General features: G+C 42.6%; 1 protein-coding gene across 1 annotated transcript in view; it reads left to right on the forward strand.

The window, feature by feature from the left end:
- Positions 1-7,919: 7,919 nt before the first annotated feature.
- Positions 7,920-15,700, forward strand: part of pid1 (phosphotyrosine interaction domain containing 1) — a 129,064-nt gene continuing 121,283 nt past the window's right edge. The window contains exon 1 of the mRNA XM_078564217.1: positions 7,920-8,241. Coding sequence (XP_078420343.1) covers positions 8,212-8,241 — 30 coding nt within the window. The 5' untranslated portion in view covers positions 7,920-8,211. The remainder of the gene's footprint in view (positions 8,242-15,700) is intronic.

Consider the following 15,700-nt stretch of genomic DNA (forward strand, 5'->3'; position numbering starts at 1 on the left):
GTGGGTGGCGGATTGTGAAATCCCACAGAGGTCACCTGTGGAGCCCTGAAAGGAGCCACTGACATAGAAATTGAGCGTCATGGTCACTTTCACAGCCACTGGCAGTGGATGCCCTCCATGACCCCTTGGCACCAACTACTGCAGTAAGTGGCAGATGTGAGCCACCAGGTCTATAGACATGCACAGCTGTCAGCGACACTGGTTCTCAGTCATCTGCAGGAATGGCAGGCGGCGTTTATAGACCCTGGGTGTCGCTAGGCACTGACCAGCCACGGCTCACTGTCACTCCTGGGCAGCGTGTGCAGGAGCCCCTGCTGCCCCTTCTTCATGAGGTTGCTGCTCCTGCCTTTGCACGGCCAGGTGCCTCAGACACTCTCTCCTCCATCTTCTACAGTCTCTGTAGGCCATCAGGCATACAGCTAGGTCACCAGGATTCATGATCCTGATGTGGTCCTCCTGCAGCATCAAAGAGAGAGCGATGTGGTTATCATGGCTGTACTTAGCACCTTTCCTGGCCCTGTGTGACTGCCCCTTAACGCTTCCCGGAGAGTGCTGGTCACCCCTCGGATGGCCAGAGATGAGTGCGCTGCATGGCTGCCCTGTCAACCTGCGACATGGGGGACACTGGTCCAAACCAGGATGCTGAGATTGCGAGGGGCTGTGAGCACCTCCAGCAGTGACTGCTACATGGCCAGCAGTGGTGAGGAGGTTATACAACGTGTGCAGTCCAATTGCTCCATGGTCCAATGAAGTGGTGGCGGACACGAAGTCTGTGCTGGTGGGGGTGGAGGGGGGGGTAAGGTATGGAGTGCTTGGTGGCCCTTTGGTGCCACCACATTGCTTGCATGGGCGGGCAGGCTAGGAGTCCAGCCCCAATCATATCACTGTGGCTGTGCATGACCTGTCTCAGTTGTGGAGGCACGGTCAGTTTATACAGGTGTCCCAAATGTGTGGCCACTTCCCTCACTTACACTGCCCCCACCTCGATTGCCTGTGTGCGGGATGCAGCGCCAGGGCAGCACTTGACCCGGACCCTACCCAACCAACAACAGTCACCTCCGAGGCTAGCCAGCACTTGCCCTTGGACACACCCTGCCTCCCCACCCTCAGCAGTTGACTCCAAGGCTGGCCAGCACTTGCACCCGCCCCCCACCCCCAACGCCCCTGAGGCCGGTAGACAACAGGCGAGCTGTGGAGAACGCTGCTCCTCACTCACCTCAGTTCCCCCAAAGTGAAGGCCGCCAAGTGCACGTCGCCTGGGTGTTGTTATGAAACATGTTGGCGGGAAAGCACACCAACATGGACGGACAATACCGGGGGGGTCCAAGAGCCTGGTGGGATGGCCTTTTAATTACATGCTAATACATTACAATTAGCTCTCCACTGACCAATGGTGGGAAATGCAGCCCACCGTCGACAGGCTAAGCGGACGATCGCGACCTGCCTTCGTGCCGTCTTGAAGCAGGTTGCGCCATATTTTCTACGTGCGCCACTTATCACGCCCGCCACCAGCAAGCTCGGAAAATTCCACCCATAGTCTCTGGTAACAGGCTAGTCCAGGAAACAACGAGCTCTGGAAACAGACATAAGCATGTGCTTCATGTGCCTCTAGGCGTGGGAAGAAAATGAAGAAGTGTCTTTCTAGATGGATGGCTTAGGAAGAGCCAAATAGCATCAAAACTTAACTTGCGGCTGCAGTCGCTATAACCACAAAAACCTTCACATTCAGCATCCATCAATGTGCATCAAGCTCGTTTATTTTTTAGAAGTTAGTGACCAGTGCCACTGCATTAAGTGCTTGTATCTGCAATTACCCATGTGTGCAAATTTCTGGCCTGAGGGAAACTGGCACGAAGAAGCGAGGGAGGGAGTAAAAATCAGCAAGCAAGTCACATATCTTTCAGTGACAGGCTGAAGAGTACGGCAGCGAAAGCCACGAAACAATGCGATCCGGACATGCCAAAAGACTGAGAAAGCAATTAGGTCTCATAGACGAGAGGTGAAAAAAAAAACTTCCGAGTTTTATTAAAGATAATAAAAACTAAATATAAATTCTGTATGTGCGAAATGGATTAGGGAATGCTACCGTACACTGGAATAAACTATCCTGCACTTCAAGCTGATTAAGCACAAGATATCCATCTGTGGTTTATTTCCTGCGCAATATGCACTTTCCAACTAGCAATTATACATTCCTGACAGGTATGCTGACAACTGTCAGTGAGGTGAGCAATAGAATTCTGTGATATGTGTGATCCCAGTGTCACTGCCAATAAATTTTACTCACAGATTTTCTCGACCCTGCTTTCTGAATATGACAGTCTGATAGTTGATTTTTCTAGGTAGCAATGTTGCCAGGCTTTGCTGATTTGAATAAAAGCAATTGTATTAGCCATACCTACCTATGAGACATGCATCTGTTCACTGTGTACATAACAATAACAAAAACCATAAAAAACACAAAGCAGAAAAACCATTGGAAGATCAAGAGGTTCATTTTAACTCCTGGTGAGAATGGGGCAATTCTAATGGCTGGGCCTTGTTAGCAAACCATTTGTTGAATTCCCAACCAAGACTGGCTAGAAAGTCAGCGGGAAGCAGCAGCTCCTCCTGCTAGAATCAGGAGGCTCCAAGTCACTGCTAGGAAGCCAGTGGGATGATCCCCAGAAATAAGCTAAGTGCTCCAAAAGAGAAATTCCAGTCAGTGCATGAGGGAGGAAATCCAATGCAGGGGGTATCCAAGGTTTCATTGTGGGGCTTAGAAGAGAACTCCTATTCCTCTTGGTGTGCAAAGAAAACTAAAGAACAAAAATATGTCCCTGGCCGCTGTTCTTGGCAGATTTTGTCAAATTGGGACGTCACCATTGCTTTTCCCCTACTCAGGTCTCAGGTTAAAATGGCAGGACAGGTCTCAGTGATAGCAAGACAGATCCATCTCCGTGTTTAAAGAGGACCCCACCGGCTTGGGACATTTAAGAATCAATGTGCATATTGAGCACATCAAGCATTCAAAAAGCAGGGACAGCTTTCTGCAGCGTGTGAAAACGAATGAAGAAGCAAAGAGATCAGAGTAGGAAAGGCATGACTAAGTTCCCCCACTGCACCTGCTCCATTTTAACTGTCCCCCCACACCTAGTCATAAATGATGCAAAAGTGTCTAGTTGCAGTAGGAAGCTGCCTTTCCCCAGTATAAACAACAAGATAAATATTGAGGTCAGCACATTAGATTTACCCTGAAAGCCTAAATTAATTCACAGTACAGAAAGAAAATAAGTTAAACATTGAAAATGTTCTAATAGCACTCAATAAACTCTCCAAATAATGGAACACATAATTCATGCAATTTCAGTAATTGGCTTCCATAATGGGTAAAGAGACCTATAGGACACTGTTTCAGTACCAGCTTCATTCTGAACCAGTTTATTACCCCATGCTCATACTACTGATGTGTATCATGATAGCCTTCAAAGCAAGGCAGATCTTATTCATTTTAAAGTTACATGTGCAGAAATTTGGATTTAACTTTCAAGATGATTGCGAGACACTGGAGCAGATTCCAATATCCAAAACATCTTTAAGTTCAGATGAACTACAAGAACTTTACATTGAATCATAAAAATTAATCATGTCAACCTGGGCATTAGTGATCGAGCGTCAACCCCAGCAGAACAGCCTTGTTATTGAAATAGTTCCTGTAGTTATTAAACAGTCGCAGTAAAGGAGACATAACATTGATATTCTCCCTCATTGTTCTAGTTTTAGCAAATGAACACTGCAAGCCACAGATTAGAAACCTCTTAAAAAGCTACAGTTGATCTCTGAAACAATGAGCATTGGGTCATTAAAACATTAATTATGGTCTCATGTTTTCTGAATTATCACGTAATATTTAATGCTATACAGAGATCTGTTCACTTTTTAGTGTTTCATAAGTATCCCTTTTTCAGCATTTATGATTTAAATCTGTTCAAGAGAGAGGAAGCATTAAATTCCCAAAACAACAAATTGCCTTCAAATCACTCCCACTGTATTGAATTTCAATGGACTAAACTGCTTTGCATTGTTCATCCCAATAATCCAAAACATTTCCCTTCATATATTTTATTGGATATCCTAGACATCATTTGCTGGGGATTGTTGGATTTTATTATAGCAATTCTAGTGTACTTGGACGCTTAAAAGTGACAGTTTTGATGGGATCATTCTGGTGCTCTGAAATTGTCTCGCGTACTTTCTGAGGATAAATAGATGCAATATTCTGTAATCCCACTGATATATTATGGGGACATAATAAAGGATCCATGGATTTGGACTCCACAGCTGTATCCATGAACTTTGGTAGTCTATCTTGGAATTGTTTCATACTGCAGAAATAACTTTAAGAAACAATAAACCTTCTTCTGTATCATTTTTATCAAGGTACGGCTGTTTATTGTGTAACTGGAATGATAGGAACCGTTCCTCCCTATGTCCTCCCTAGGCGATGTGCAAAACCACATGCAGTCAGAGTACAAATGTTAGACCAAACTTGTCCATGAACAACTCTCCAGTTCTGATAAAGGTCCCACTGGAATATTAACTAGTCTTCCATCTTTCAGAAGCCAGCCTGCTCCACATTTCCATCATTTCCTGTATTTACTTCAGATTTATAGAGCATGCGAGAATAAAACTTGAATAGATTAAAACTATCATGGGAAGTGAGGACTCACAGTTTTTACCTTAGCTACATTTGAATGGAATCTCAATTAACCACCACTCACTGATGTCAGAGAAACCAGCAGTAAACATGATACCAAAATTGCTGGGCAAGGGGGCCACATAAAATTGATCCTTTTATATCATCGTAGTGCACCAGTGCACCGTAGATCCCTGTGACTCGCCAGAGGCATTGTGTTGAAACTGGAGAGAATTAACATTGGCTGTTGAGGATTTCAGGGCAGGGAGATAGGAAAGGGGTTAGTGGTGACTGGCAAGAACAAACAGCTAGAATGTGGAGCTAGAGGTAGCTCGCCTGCTTCTTGTTGGCAAGCATAAGCTTCGGTCGGGTGTCAACCAATTTCAGGAAGTGGCCTGAAATAGGCATTAGCCTCTGATTTGCATGAGCAATGGGTCTAATGCCTGTTTCAAATGGGTGCCCTGGTGAGCTATAGGTTGTCCTCAAAAAAATGGGGCATGTCCAGCATAACATGAGTGTGTTGTATTGGAACCATCAGTGCCTGCTTTCCACCCATTTTGCCCAATCCAATTTCTGGGTCCTGGTGCGATGGGTCTTCACCCCATTTCCTTCAATAATCATCCTGATTCTCAATCCCTGGTCACAAATTCCAAAGGAAAACCAGCCTTGAAATCTCTTGCACCTAAGAGCCAGGTGGAATTTCCAATTATGCTCCTGAAGCAGGACTAGAGCCTCAAACTCCGTGGGAAAGGGCACTCCCTTCCAAGAAAGCTTCTCGCTGACTTTTCAAAAATCAAATGCCCAATTTTATAGGGAAGTTAGTTTTTGTTTTAAAAATACTTTTATGTTACAAATCTAAATATTTCCTGTACATACTGAAATTGAATGAGGAAGCAAAATAGCAAATAAAGAAGTTTGAAAATGTCATCCAATCGGTTCTCTTTATTAGAAATGTCGGCTCCAAAAATGTGGAATTTAAGAGTTGAGTGATTTGGTTTGAAGGTTTCTGATTACTTAGTCAATCACAACAACTTATATTGATTCAGTGTCTTTAACATTATAAAGCATCACAAAGTGTCAGAAAACAAAATTTAACACTGAGCCAAATAAGGAGCTATTAAGGAAAATGGCCAAAACCTTGGTCTAAGAGATAGGTGTGAAGGATTTTTTTAAAGGAGGGAAGTGAGGTAGAGAGGCAAAGAGGCGTAGGAAGAGTATTCCGGAGCTCGGGACCAAAGCAAATGACGGCACGGCCACCAATGGTGAAGCAATTAAAGTCAGAGGTGACCAGGAGGCCAGAATTAGAGGAGCGCAGATATCTTGAGGGGTGTGGGGTTGAAGGAGATTACAGAGATAAGTGGGGGGGTGTGGTGAGGCCATGGAGGGATTTGAAAACAAGAACGATAATTTTAAAATCAAGATGGTGCTTGACTGGGAGCCAATGTATGTCAGCAAGCAGAGGGGTGAGTTAAGGCACAAGAAGCAGGGTTTTAGATAACATCAAGTTTACAGAGGGTAGAATATGGGAGACCTGTATGATGTGCATTGGAATGGTTAAGTCTAGAGGTAAAAAAGGCATGAATGAGGGTTTCAGCAACAGATGAGCTGAGGCGAGGCAAAGCCAGGCAATGTTATGGAAGTGAAAATAGGCATTCTTAGTAATGGTACGAATGTGTGGTCAGAAGCACATCTTGGGGTCAAATGTGACTGCTGCCAGGGAGAGGGATGGAGTCAGTAGCTGGAGAAGGAGTTTGGAATGGTAACCAAAGATAATGGCTTCAGTCTTCCCAATATTTAATTACAGTACATACTCAACCAGTGAATGGAAATAGTTTTTAATTGATTTCTGTTTAATCAATGTAATATTTCACCCAATCAATAACATTGACAGACCAGTTCTTTCATCTAATTATGATTTTTATCCCATCTAAAACTCTTGAGCATTGATGAAAAAAGAGACATGTCAAAGCTTTTCACCTTGCAATCATCAGGACACCTGTAAGAATATCAATATAAGGGGCAAGACAACAATTGTAAATTGTTGTCTTACCCTTATATAGGTAATCTTATGAGTGTCCTGATGAGTGCAAGATGAAAAGCTTTGACATGTGGCTTTTTTCAGCAACACTCAAGTTCTGTACCACCAAAAAACTACTCCTGAGTTTGCTACCCCACGGAGTGATGGCGAGTTTTGAGGTTTGACAATCACTTTTGAGATATAAGGTATTACAGACTTGTGAAAATGTTGTATTGAAATGATCATTTTATTGCAATACTAATTTTTCCTCCTATTAAATATAAATGCAATTCTGCTATGTTGGAAATACTCAGCAGGTCTGGCAGCATCTGTGGAGAGAGAAACAAGAGCTAATGTTTCAGGTCAACGACCTTTCATCAGAACTTGCTTTTGTATGCGAATCCCATTCTGCTATCCTGCGGGGAAAGATTGTCTCTTCCAATATCGGTGGACAGAACGTCCGGACCTTGAACATTCTCTTAACCCCATCCATATTCTGAATACCACTTCCAGACAGTATTTTGTATACAGCTAAGCAGTGCCAGGGCCACATTTGACAGATTCGCTATCATGCCTCCTTCTAGTGCTTGTCGAGAGAGGGCGGAGGTAAATCTCTAAGTCTCATTGTGTCACCACAGTGATTACATGAAAGATGTGCAAGTCGATGTATCTGGCTGGTAATAAGGCTCAGCACACCCCCTACCATCACAGGCACGTTTAGGTGCAGGGGGCACAGTTTAAAGTGGAGTGCGGATCAACGGGGGGGGGCGGGAACTGCCTTTCCAAAACGCTAAGTACAGAGGAATGGTCCACATTCTTGATATCACTGAAATGCATTGATCAAATCCATTCCCCTTCCCCCTTTTCCCAAGGTCTGCTTTAGATTCAGATTTAGACACAGGCTTTAAGGTAACATTTCTATACCTCAATTGACCTAACAGTGGTCGAAGTTAATGGAATCGAGTCAACTTCAACAAGCTGACTTCAAAATCAGAGTTGGCTTCATTTTTTTTTTACACTAAAGGGTTCAATGTAGCCTGCAGATTTATTATCACACTACAAATATACTTTAGTGACATGTGCGATAGAAAGTGCGAAGTGTAACGCAAGGTACTGGTGGGTGTTTACAATTAAAACGAGAGGCTGTGAACTGAGAGCAGAGGCCACAAGCCGTGACTGTTCATATATATATATATATATATCTGTGTGTGTGTGTCTGCCCCCGGCTCCGTCAGCGACCTCCCACTTCCCGGCGCCGCTACAAATGGGAATGAGGGTCTGGCTGGCTTTTTCCGCCTCTGGATATCTGCCTGCAGCAGCAGCAGCAGAGTAAAGCGGCCAGAAGAGGAGGTGAAAAGGGAGGGAGAGAGAGAGAGAGAGGCGAGAAGATTCAGCGAGACGCCGCCGATCCCATCAGACAGTGGCAGCAGCAGCTACTGCTATACCGAGCCCAGCAAGCGGGAGAGCAGCATCACACCTCCAGCCCACCCACTGCCACTGGCCCGCAGGCAGGACCAACATGTGGCAGCCAGCAAGCGAGAGGTTGCAGGTAAGAGCGGATCCGCTCTGTGGGCTGCTCAGTGTCAGCCCCCTCATTCCACAGACTGTCTACCGGCACGTACGCTTTTGGCATTATTCTCTCCCTCTCTCTCTGAGTAGCACTGGATTCAGACACTTTACAATCCCCTTTACTAAATGAAAGGGAGATAGAGAGGGGCGGACACATCCAACCTGTAAAACCATTAGAACCGCTTTGTGTCCATTTCCAGATGCCAGTGTCTAAAACAAATCGTCGATTCCGCAGCTCCGCTGTCCCGTGTGATAGTAAATCGCAGTTGTCCGTGTTTTATGTAAAATGTTATGTTCTGCTGATGTAGTGCGGAGTCCCAGCAATCTGTCGTATTGGTGACAGTCACGCAGTCTGAAGATCACTGTATAGCATGGGCTTGTTAAAATGGGCTTGGGGACAGAAATGTCAACAGATTCTTATGTGCAGCCAAGAGATACTTTCAATGTTTAGCAAGGATGGGGCGAGGAGGATATCAGTCTCCTTGTTATAGTTGTGGCCAGATGAAAGTGTCTTCTCTTCAGTGAGTGATAGATCAGCGTGGACGGGCAACCCTGGTGTGGCGGAATTTGCATTGAGAGCTCAAGGAACTGAGGGTTATCAAGGCTATTCCAGACTTGCTCCTTCTCGCCGTCTTCCAGCCTCCTCCCCCTCCCATTTTGTGATAAATTTGACCCAGATGGTTAGCAACACTTGTGTCAGTCACGCTGAAATAAAATTCACAGTCGCAAAGACTGGGAAATCACCAAGGTAACCGCGCAATGCCCTTAAAGCGGCTCCTTATATCTGTCTCAATTTTGCTATACTGTAGTCTCTTGACTTGAAGCCAACAGTCAAGAGGTCACTGTGTTCTTCGGCCAACTAAACAGCAATACCACCACTAGTCTGATTACAAATGAACAGCAATACCACTCTGTTAGTCTGGTTACAAATAAACAGCAATACCACTCTGTTAGTCTCGTTACAAATAAACAGCAATACCACTCCACTAGTCTGGTTACAAATAAACAGCAATTCCACTCCACTAGTCTGATTACAAATAAACAGCAATACCACTCCACTAGTCTGGTTACAAACAAACAGCAATACCACTCCATTAATCTGGTTACAAATAAACAGCAATTCCACTCCACTAGTCCGATTACAAATAAACAGCAATACCACTCCACTAGTCTGGTTACAAATAAACAGCAATACCACTCCACTAGTCTGGTTACAAATAAACAGCGATACCACACCACTAGTCTGATTACAAATAAACAGCAATTCCATTCTGTTAGTCTGATTACAAATGAACAGCAATACCACTCCACTAGTCTGATTACAAAGAAATATCAATACTACTACACTCATCTGATTACTAATGAACCGCAATACCATTCTGTTAGTCTGATTACAAATGAATAGCAATACCACTCCATTAGTCTGATTACAAATAAACAGCAATACCACTCCACTAGTCTGATTACAAATAAACAGTAATACCACTCTGTTAGTCTGATTACAAATAAACAGCAATACCACTCCACTAGTCTGATTACAAATAAACAGCAATACCACTCCACTAGTCTGATTACAAATAAACAGCAATACCACTCCACTAGTCTGATTACAAATAAACAGCAATACCACTCCATTGGTCTGATCACAAACAAACAGCAATACCACTCCACTGGTCTGATTACAAATTAACAGCAATACCACTCCACTAGTCTGATTACAAATAAACAACAATACTACGCCACTGGTCTGATTACAAAATAAACAGAAATACCACTCCACTAGCCTGATTACAAAAAAACCAACAATACCACTCCATTAGGCTGATTACAAATAAACCGAAATACCACTCCACTAGTCTGATTACAAATTAACAGCAATACCACTCTGTTAGTCTGATTACAAATAAACAGAAATACCACTCCACTAGTCTGGTTACAAATAAACAGCAATACCACTCCACTAGTCTGGTTACAAATAAACAGCAATACCACTCCACTAGTCTGGTTACAAATAAACAGCGATACCACACCACTAGACTGATTACAAATAAACAGCGATACCACTCCACTAGTCTGGTTACAAATAAACAGCAATACCACTCCACTAGTCTGATTACAAATAAACAGCAATACCATTCTGTTAGTCTGATTACAAATGCACAGCAATACCACTCCTCTAGTCTGATTACAAAGAAACATCAATACTACTACACTCATCTGATTACTAATGAACCGCAATACCATTCTGTTAGTCTGATTACAAATGAATAGCAATACCACTCCGTTAGTCTGATTGCAAATAAACAGCAATACCACTCCACTAGTCTGGTTACAAATAAACAGTAATACCATTCTGTTAGTCTGATTACAAATAAACGGTAATACCACTCTGTTAGTCTGATTACAAATAAACAGCAATACCACTCCACTAGTCTGGTTACAAATAAACAGAAATACCACTCCACTAGTCTGGTTACAAATAAACAGCAATACCACTCCACTAGTCTGGTTACAAATAAACAGCAGTACCACTCCACTAGTCTGGTTACAAATAAACAGCGATACCACACCACTAGACTGATTGCAAATAAACAGCGATACCACTCCACTAGTCTGGTTACAAATAAACAGCAATACCACTCCACTAGTCTGATTACAAATAAACAGCAATACCATTCTGTTAGTCTGATTACAAATGCACAGCAATACCACTCCACTAGTCTGATTACAAAGAAACATCAATACTACTACACTCATCTGATTACTAATGAACCGCAATACCATTCTGTTAGTCTGATTACAAATGAATAGCAATACCACTCCGTTAGTCTGATTACAAATAAACAGCAATACCACTCCACTAGTCTGATTACAAATAAACAGTAATACCATTCTGTTAGTCTGATTACAAATAAACGGTAATACCACTCTGTTAGTCTGATTACAAATAAACAGCAATACCACTCCACTAGTCTGATTACAAATAAACAGCAATACCACTCCATTGGTATGATCACAAACAAACAGCAATACCACTCCACTGGTCTGATTACAAATTAACAGCAATACCACTCCACTAGTCTTATTACAAATAAACAACAATACCATGCCACTGGTCTGATTACAAATAAACAGAAATACCACTCCACTAGCCTGATTACAAAAAACCAACAATACCACTCCGTTAGGCTGATTACAAATAAACCGAAATACCACTCCACTAGTCTGGTTACAAATTAACAGCAATACCACTCTTGTTAGTCTGATTACAAATAAACAGAAATACCACGCCACTAGTCTGATTACAAATAAACAAAAATACCACTCCACTAGTCTGATTACAAATAAACAGCAATACCACTCCGTTAGTCTGATTACAAATAAACAGCAATACCACTCCACTAGCCTGGTTACAAATTAACAGCAATACCATTCTGTTAGTCTGATTACAAATAAACAGAAATACCATGCCACTAGTCTGATTACAAATAAACAGCAATACCACTCCATTAGTTTGATAACAAATAAACCAACAATACCACTTCGTACAAATAAACAGAAATACCACGCCACTGGTCTGATTACAAATAAACAGAAATACCACTCCACTAGTCTGATTACAAAAAAACCAACAATACCACTTCGTTAGGCTGGTTACAAATAAACCGAAATACCACTCCACTAGTCTGATTACAAATAAACAGCAATACCACTCCGTTAGTCTGATTACAAATAAACAGCAATTCCACTCCACTAGCCTGATTACAAATAAACAGCAATACCACTCCACTAGTCTGATTACAAATAAACAGCAATACCACTCCACTAGCCTGATTACAAATAAACAGCAATACCACTCCACTAGCCTGATTACAAATAAACAGCAATACCACTCCACTAGCCTGATTACAAATAAACAGCAATACCACTCCGTTAGTCTGATTACAAATAAACAGCAATACCACTCCACTAGTCTGATTACAAATAAACAGCAATACCGCTCCACTAGTTTGATTACAAATAAACAGAAATACCACTCCACTAGTCTGATTACAAATAAACAGCAATACTACTCCATTACATCAAAATATAGAAAATTTATGGCACAGAAGGATGCCAATCAGCCCATCATGCCTATGCCAGCCAAAGAAAATTGCAATTCCTCCTAATGCCACTTTCCAGGTCTTGGTCTGTAGCCCTTTAGCTTCAAGTGCGTATCCAAGTTGTTTTTCACATGCACTGAGGCTTTCTGCCACCAGCACACCCTTAGGCAGTGAGTTCCAGATCCCCACCACCCTCTGGGTGAAGACAAATTCTCCTCAACTTCCCTTTAATTCTTCAGCCCATTACTTTAAATCTATGTACCTGGTTATTGACCTCTCTGCTAAGGAAATAGATGCTTCCTGCCCACTCTATCTGGGCCCCTCAGAATTTTATACACCTCAATTAAATCCCTCCTCAGCCTCCTCTGTTCCAAAGAAAACAACTCCAGCTTATCCAATCTTTTTGTATAGGTGAAATTCTCCGTTCCTGGCAAAATCCTCATAGATCTCCTCTCTACCCTCTCTAGTGTGGTCATATCCTTCCTGTAATGTGGTGGCCATTAGTCTGATTACTGCAATGATTTTATGAATTTATTTCGGTAAATTGTTTTTCTGAATGGGGAATGGCGAGGGTTCACTTCACAGGCTTGGTCTAGTAAGGCAAGATCATTTAATGCCGACTCTGAGGATTCTTTGTGAGGGAGGAGATATTAGTCTGGGGCGGGGTTGGGTGGCATGGGTGGGAGGAGCAAGAAGAGAAAGCAAAGCTTGTCTGCCGTCGGTGAAGAAGGGAAATAGAATGAGGGGAACGATGACTTGGACATTCTACAGCACCTAAACAGATTAATTATAATGTTCAAATGATAGAATCACACTGTCTTTAATGACACATTATTGTAATATTTAATAATGCTGTGCATAGCACAATCAAGCATTGGTACTAAGCCCCTTCCTCTTCCTGCTTGTCATGGCTGTTCTAATTGAGAAAGCGGGATGGCAAGTACCATGGTCAATGATGTTTGCAGATGACATTGAGCTATCTGGCGGGGATGACAAGAACCTGACTGAGTATCTGGAGAACAGGAGAAGAGCAGTGGAAGACGGTATGAAGGTCAGTAGATCAAAGACCCAATTCAAGCACTGTCAGTTTGAGCCTAGGGAAGAGGATCATAATGAAGGTATAAAGATTATGGGTGAAGACTTGGAGGATGTGAGTAGCTTCAAGTACCTGGTGTCAGTGGTGGCAGAAGATAGAAGTATGGAACTGGAAGTTAAGCAGCAGGTTATCTCTGGTTGGAGTAATTAGAAGAAGTGCAGCGAGTGTTATGCAATAGAAAGCTATCACTAAAACTGAAAGAAGGATCACAAACTTTGAAATTGTGCTCTCTACACCAAGGCCTAGGTCCTTAATCAGGAAATGCAAGGGACACTGACCCTTGGAAACCTTGCTCTTCCTGATATATATTAATGACCTGGACCTTGGTGTACATGGCACAGTTTCAAAGTTTGCAGATGATACAAAACTTGGAAGCATTGTGAACTGCGAGGAGGACAGTATAGAACTTCAAAAGGACATAGACAAGTTGGTGGAATAGGCAGACAGGTGGCAGATGAAGTTCAATGCAGAGAAATGTGAAGGGATCCATTTTGGTAGGAAGAACATGGAGAGATAATATAAAATAAAGGGTACAATTCTTTCGGGGGTGAAGGAGCAGAGAAACAGAGGCAAGAGAAATAGAGTTAATGTTTCAGGTCGATAATCTTTCATCAGAACAGGGAAAAGTTAGAAATGTTACAGATTTTTAGCAAGTGAAAGGGGAGAAGAACAATCAGGTTTCCACCCCACGACATACTGAAACAGCTCTTATCAAAGTCACAGAAGATATCCTATGTGACTGTGACAAAGGTAAACTATCCTTCCTCACCCTTCTTGACCTGTCTGCAGCCTTTGATGTGGTTGACCACACCAACCTTCTCCAATGCCCCTCCATTGTTGTCCCATTGGGGTGAGACTGCACTCGATTGCTCCATTCTTATCTATAATAATTGTAACCAGTGTATCACTTGCAATAGTTTCTCTTCCCACTCCCACATCCTTACCTCTGGTGCCCCCAAGGATCTATCCTCGGCTCCCTCCTATTCCTCATCAATATGCTTCCCCTCAATGCCATCAGGAAAAATATAGCGTCGGTTTTCACATGTACGCTGACCACATCCAGCACTACTCACCACGACCTCACTCAACTTCTCTACTGTTGCTAAATTATCAGACTGCTTATCCGACAACTAGTATTGGATGAGCCAAAATTTTCTCCAATTAAATATTGGGAAAACTGAAGCCATTGGCTTTGGTCCCTGCTACAAACTCTGTTGCCTAGCCAGTGACTTCATCCCCCTCCCCTGCAACTGGCTGAGACTAAACCAGATTGTTTGCAACTTTGGTGTCATTTTGACCTCAAGAGGAGCTTCTAAACATATTTCTGCATGATTACTAAGACTGCCTATTTACACCTTCATAGCATCACCAGACTTCACCCCTACCTCAGCTCATATGGTGCTGAAACCTTCCTTCATGCCTTAGTTTACATTTCGACTCCACCATTCCAAAGCACTTATGGCTGATGTCCCACATTCCATAACTTGAAGTCATCCAAAACTCTTCTATCGATATCCTTACTCACACCAAATTTTGTTCACCTATCTCCCCTGTGCTCGCTTACCTACATTGGCTCCTGGTCAAATAACGTCTCGATTTTAAAATTCTCATCTTGTTTTCAAATGCTTCCATGGCCTCACTCCTCTTTATCATCTGTAATCTCCTCCAACCCCACAACCATCTTGGCTAATTGAATTCTGTCCTCTTGAACATCCCTTATTTTAATTGCTCCATCACTGGTGGCCACGCCTTCAATTGCTTAGGTCCTATGCTCTGGAATACCTTCCCTTCTCCTCTCCGCCCCTCTACCTCACTTTCCTCCTGAAGACACTCCTTAAAACCTTTCTCTTTGACCAAGCTTTTGGACATCAGCCTTAATATCACCTTACATGGCTCAGTGTCTAATTTTGCTTTATAATGCTTCTTTGAACCACCTTGTGATGCTTTATTATGTTAGGGAGGCTATATAAATATAAGTTGTTGTTACCAATTTTCTTGAGTGATTTGATAATGTGTTGTGTCAATGTAAGTCTTTTTATTCCCTGTGCAGGGAGTATTTGAGCATAGTGGAGCTATTTGGCATGGACCATCTGAGACCGGTTCCTGTGCTGTACATTCTATATGATGCTATCTAAAAGAGACTCTGAGACTTCCCTAATCTACTAAAAATGAGGATAAATTAGAGGACAAGATGACCTAAACATTCCTAGTTCTCCTCTCAGAGAGAAAAATGATGTTTT

This window comes from Cetorhinus maximus, chromosome 19 (assembly GCF_964194155.1).
Source record: "Cetorhinus maximus chromosome 19, sCetMax3.hap1.1, whole genome shotgun sequence".
NCBI lineage: Eukaryota > Metazoa > Chordata > Chondrichthyes > Lamniformes > Cetorhinidae > Cetorhinus > Cetorhinus maximus.